This window comes from Gymnogyps californianus, chromosome 7 (assembly GCF_018139145.2).
Source record: "Gymnogyps californianus isolate 813 chromosome 7, ASM1813914v2, whole genome shotgun sequence".
In the NCBI taxonomy this organism is placed as follows: Eukaryota; Metazoa; Chordata; class Aves; order Accipitriformes; family Cathartidae; genus Gymnogyps; species Gymnogyps californianus.
In genome coordinates, this window is record NC_059477.1 from 42,971,538 (window position 1) to 42,975,117 (window position 3,580).

At 58.7% G+C, this 3,580-nt stretch overlaps 1 protein-coding gene across 1 annotated transcript; it reads right to left on the bottom strand.

Annotated features, from left to right (window-relative positions):
* Window positions 1-1,937: 1,937 nt before the first annotated feature.
* Window positions 1,938-2,370, bottom strand: RPRM (reprimo, TP53 dependent G2 arrest mediator homolog). The gene has a single exon (XM_050900402.1). It carries the CDS (start codon window positions 2,286-2,288, stop codon window positions 1,938-1,940), a length of 351 nt encoding a protein of 116 aa, XP_050756359.1. The 5' UTR covers window positions 2,289-2,370.
* Between the last annotated feature and the right edge of the window lie 1,210 nt (window positions 2,371-3,580).

Here is a 3,580-nt window from a genome sequence, read left to right on the forward strand (position 1 = left end):
TCAGATTTACTGTGTTGGAAAAAGCTGTGGCTTCTGGCAAAGGTTAATCAAAATATATTATACTTCAAGTATTCGCTATAATTAATAAAGAATGCCTAATGAATCTAGCTCTCAAAAAGCGTTCAAGAATGCAGTGCACTCCTTGCAAGTCAGATTACGGGAATGATTGTGTTATCTGCAATACCATGAAGTGATGCAAATTAAAAAGTTGGAAATGCTTTGGAATGACTGAAACATCTATATTAGGAGTTTTCCCTCTTACTGTATTATCTTAAAATTCTGCTTTTTCTAACATTTCTAATGTTTAAGGAGGAGAGTTTTGGTTAAATTTCTCACCAATGTTTCACCTGATAGATGGCTTAGTAACATCTATTTTGATGTAATGACAAAGTCCATAGCGTATTTGTTTCCCAGAGAACAGGCAGATCTGTTCTTTGTCTTTCCCTTAAATGTAGCTGTAAATGAGTGAGTACATGGCTGAGATTTCTGCTCGTCTGAGGGAACTGGACTACATTGAGGCACTCTGTTTCGTCTCATTTTCTACCAAAAGTTTATCCGCAGTCAAGTGGTTGTCTCAGACTCCAGCTTTATTTCATTCCCTCCTAGCTCAGGTGCGTTTTGTAAATGCTGAGTTTCACCTTGTCTATCAAAATGGAAACTTCTGACAACATCTCCTAAAGATGTCTATAATGATTCGGTGGCTTGGCCATCTTCACACCAGCTCAGGATAAACTGAGGGAAAACCAAGCAGTCTGAAGTCCCCATAGCTTCTCCGGACGACTTCCTGACTCTTATCAGCATTAAAAATACTGACAATTAACGGTCTTACTGCAGGACTTTGGGTATCACGAGAGATATTTTCTCACAGGCAGGTTGCTTGAGCCTTTTTGCCCCCATCCCGCTGCTGTGGTCCCCGGCAAGTGTTTATGCCGGTTCCCGTCCTCCTACAGCAAATGTAGATATATTGATCTATCACTAGCAACCAGTGCACGCCCCCGGGGATATAATAAACAGCTATGCAAACCTCTCATAGAAAGATGCTCTGTTATCCCTATAGAGGAAATGGATGAAGAAAAAAACCCCCAAATCCGGTGAAAGCACAAATTTCCCCCCTCCCTTAAACGCGACCGTCAGAAGTCACCTGTTGGTGAGGCTTTCCGTGGGGTTAAGAAAAAGTACGTAGGGCGGTTTTCTAGAGTCAAACCCGGACAGAGAGGGATACAACCGGCGTGTACTGGGTTATTTCCGTGGCCCAAGCCGGAATCCACGGGGCAGGAGCGGGGTCCCCGCATGTCCCCTGGGCACATCCCGCCCTGCTCCGGGTGCGCACAGGGAAGAGGGTACCGCGTTCACCCAGCCTTGTGCAACCGGGGGGGTGGGGGGGCTCGAAAAGCAGTCTAAAATGGAAGTTTTAGCACAGCTGCAAGGCAAAAATCTGCAAGGACGGGCCACGCGGCGTTTGTTTCATCCCGAGCTCCGCGGGTTCGCGGCGGTGAAGCCCGGCCGCCCCCCCCCCCCCCGGGGCGCCCCGCCGCTCCCCTCCGCGGCGGCGGCGCGGAACCCCCGGGACTCGAAGACGGGAGGCATTTATTACCGCGACCGAAAAAAGAAACCCCAGACCTGTTGCCATCAGAGCACGTTTTACTTCGGCAACCCCGCGGGTCGGGACGGGCGGCTCCGGGGGCCGCACACGCCGGGCGCCCCCGCACGTCTCACCGGCCTCCGGGATCTGGGGGTTCGTTTGCTGCCGTTTTTAAGGAGAACAAAAAAAAAAAAAGAAAAAGAAAAAGAAAAAAGAAAAAGTCTGTCTAAAGGAGGAACGGCCGTTGTGCAGTCAGCGCTGGGAGCGGACGGCCCAGGTCGGCTTCCCCCGGCGGCGGCGGGCCGTCGGGGCGGGCGGCGGAGCGGGGCGGGCGGCGGAGCGGGGCCGTCGGCGGTCAGTAGGGCCCCACCACCACCGCCTCCACCTCCTTGGACGGCCGCCGGTCCTTGACCAGAAAGTTGATCATCCCCTCGGACTTGATGAGGAGGTTGCAGCCGAGGAAGAAGATGCCGAACACGACGGTGAGGGCGAGGACGCACATGACGGCGATCTGCACCACCCGCATGATGTACAGGCTCCGCTCGTCCGCCGCCGCCGCCGCCGCCGCCGCCCCGCCGTCGTCGGTCACCACGGAGGCGGCGGTGCAGCAGCGCAGCGCCCGTTCCAGCTCCAGCGCCGCGCTCCCGGCTCCCGCCAGCAGCCCCGCCGCCGCCGTGCTCCCGCCGCCCGCCGCCGAGCCGTTCATCCCGCCCGGCCGCCTCCCCACCGCCGCCGCCGCCGCATGCAGGCGGGCCGGGCCGTACCGAGCCGAGCCGTACCGAGTCGTTCTTCCCTGCCCCGGCGTCGGCGGAGGGCTCCGAGCTGCCCGCCGCTGCCCGCTCCTCCCCGCCGCTGCCCGCCGCTCCGCTCCGCCCCGCCGCGCCCGGGAGGGGAGCGGGGCCGGGGAGGGAGGGAGGGGAGCGGGTTTGGGGAGCGGAGTTGGGGGGGGGGGGGGGAAGGCGGGAGGGGCGTTTGCGAGGGGGCTGCGGGGAGGGGGGGGGGTTCGAGGGAGCAAGCGGGTTTGGGGGGGTGGGGGGAGTTTCTGGGGAGGAGGGAGAATGGGGTTTGGGGACCGGGGTTCGGAGAGCTGGATTGGGCGAGGAGGGGTTTTGTGAGTGGGTTTTGGGGAGCGGGTTTTTAAGGGAGAAATTCGGGGGGGTTCTGGGGGGTGGGTTTTGGGGGAGCAGGATTTTTGCGAGTGGGTTTTGGGCAGTGGCTTTTGGCAAATGGGTTTCAGGGATGGGCTTTCGCTAAGGGAGCAAGCTCTGAGGGGTGGATTTCTAGGGGGTGGGCTTTGGGGAGTGTTTTTAGGGGAACAGACTTTCAGGATCCGGTTTTGGGGGAGCAGGATTTTCCAAGTGGGTTGTTAAGGGAGCAAGTTCTGGGGCGTGGGTTTCCAGGGACTGGGGTTTTGGGAGTGTTTTTTTGGGAAACGTCTTTTGGAGGAGGAGGTTTCTTCAGCGAGGGGGTGCAGTGCCGGTCCCTGGGGCTGTAGAAAGATCCAGACCAGCCCTTTGGGGATCTGTGGGCTCAGCTGGTGGAACCTCACCCTCCCCAAACACCCCCCCCACCCCCCCCAGGTCTGTTTTAATTGAAGGTTCAGCCGCTGTACGGCCCCGTGAGTTTTTCGGAGCCATGCCTCCCGGTGTGCTGCTGGAGGCCACGGTGCCCGGGAGAGGTGACCACGGGAGAGGTGACCACAGGAGAGGTGACCACAGGAGCAGTGACCACAGCAGCGGTGGCAAGCCGGTGTGACTCTGGGGCTGCACTCAGCCGCGGGCAGGCGGGGGCACGTGGGCTGTGGGCCTCTGCACCCCACTGCCCAGCCCTGGGGATGCACCCGAGCACCCCGGGGACCAAAGCTGCTTCCCCAGAGGCACCCAAGTGCCTGGGGATGGTGTGTGGGGGGTGTGTGTGTGCTGAGGCCCCCCTCAGCAGTCGTTCAGGGGAGGGCCCAGCCCTGATGCTGCTAGTGGGACCACTTGCCCCATCGGCGGT

Coding starts and splice junctions, on each gene's coding strand:
- RPRM (XM_050900402.1), bottom strand. CDS start 2,288: ATGAACGGCTCGGCGGCGGGCGGCGGGAGCACGGCGGCGGCGGGGCTG.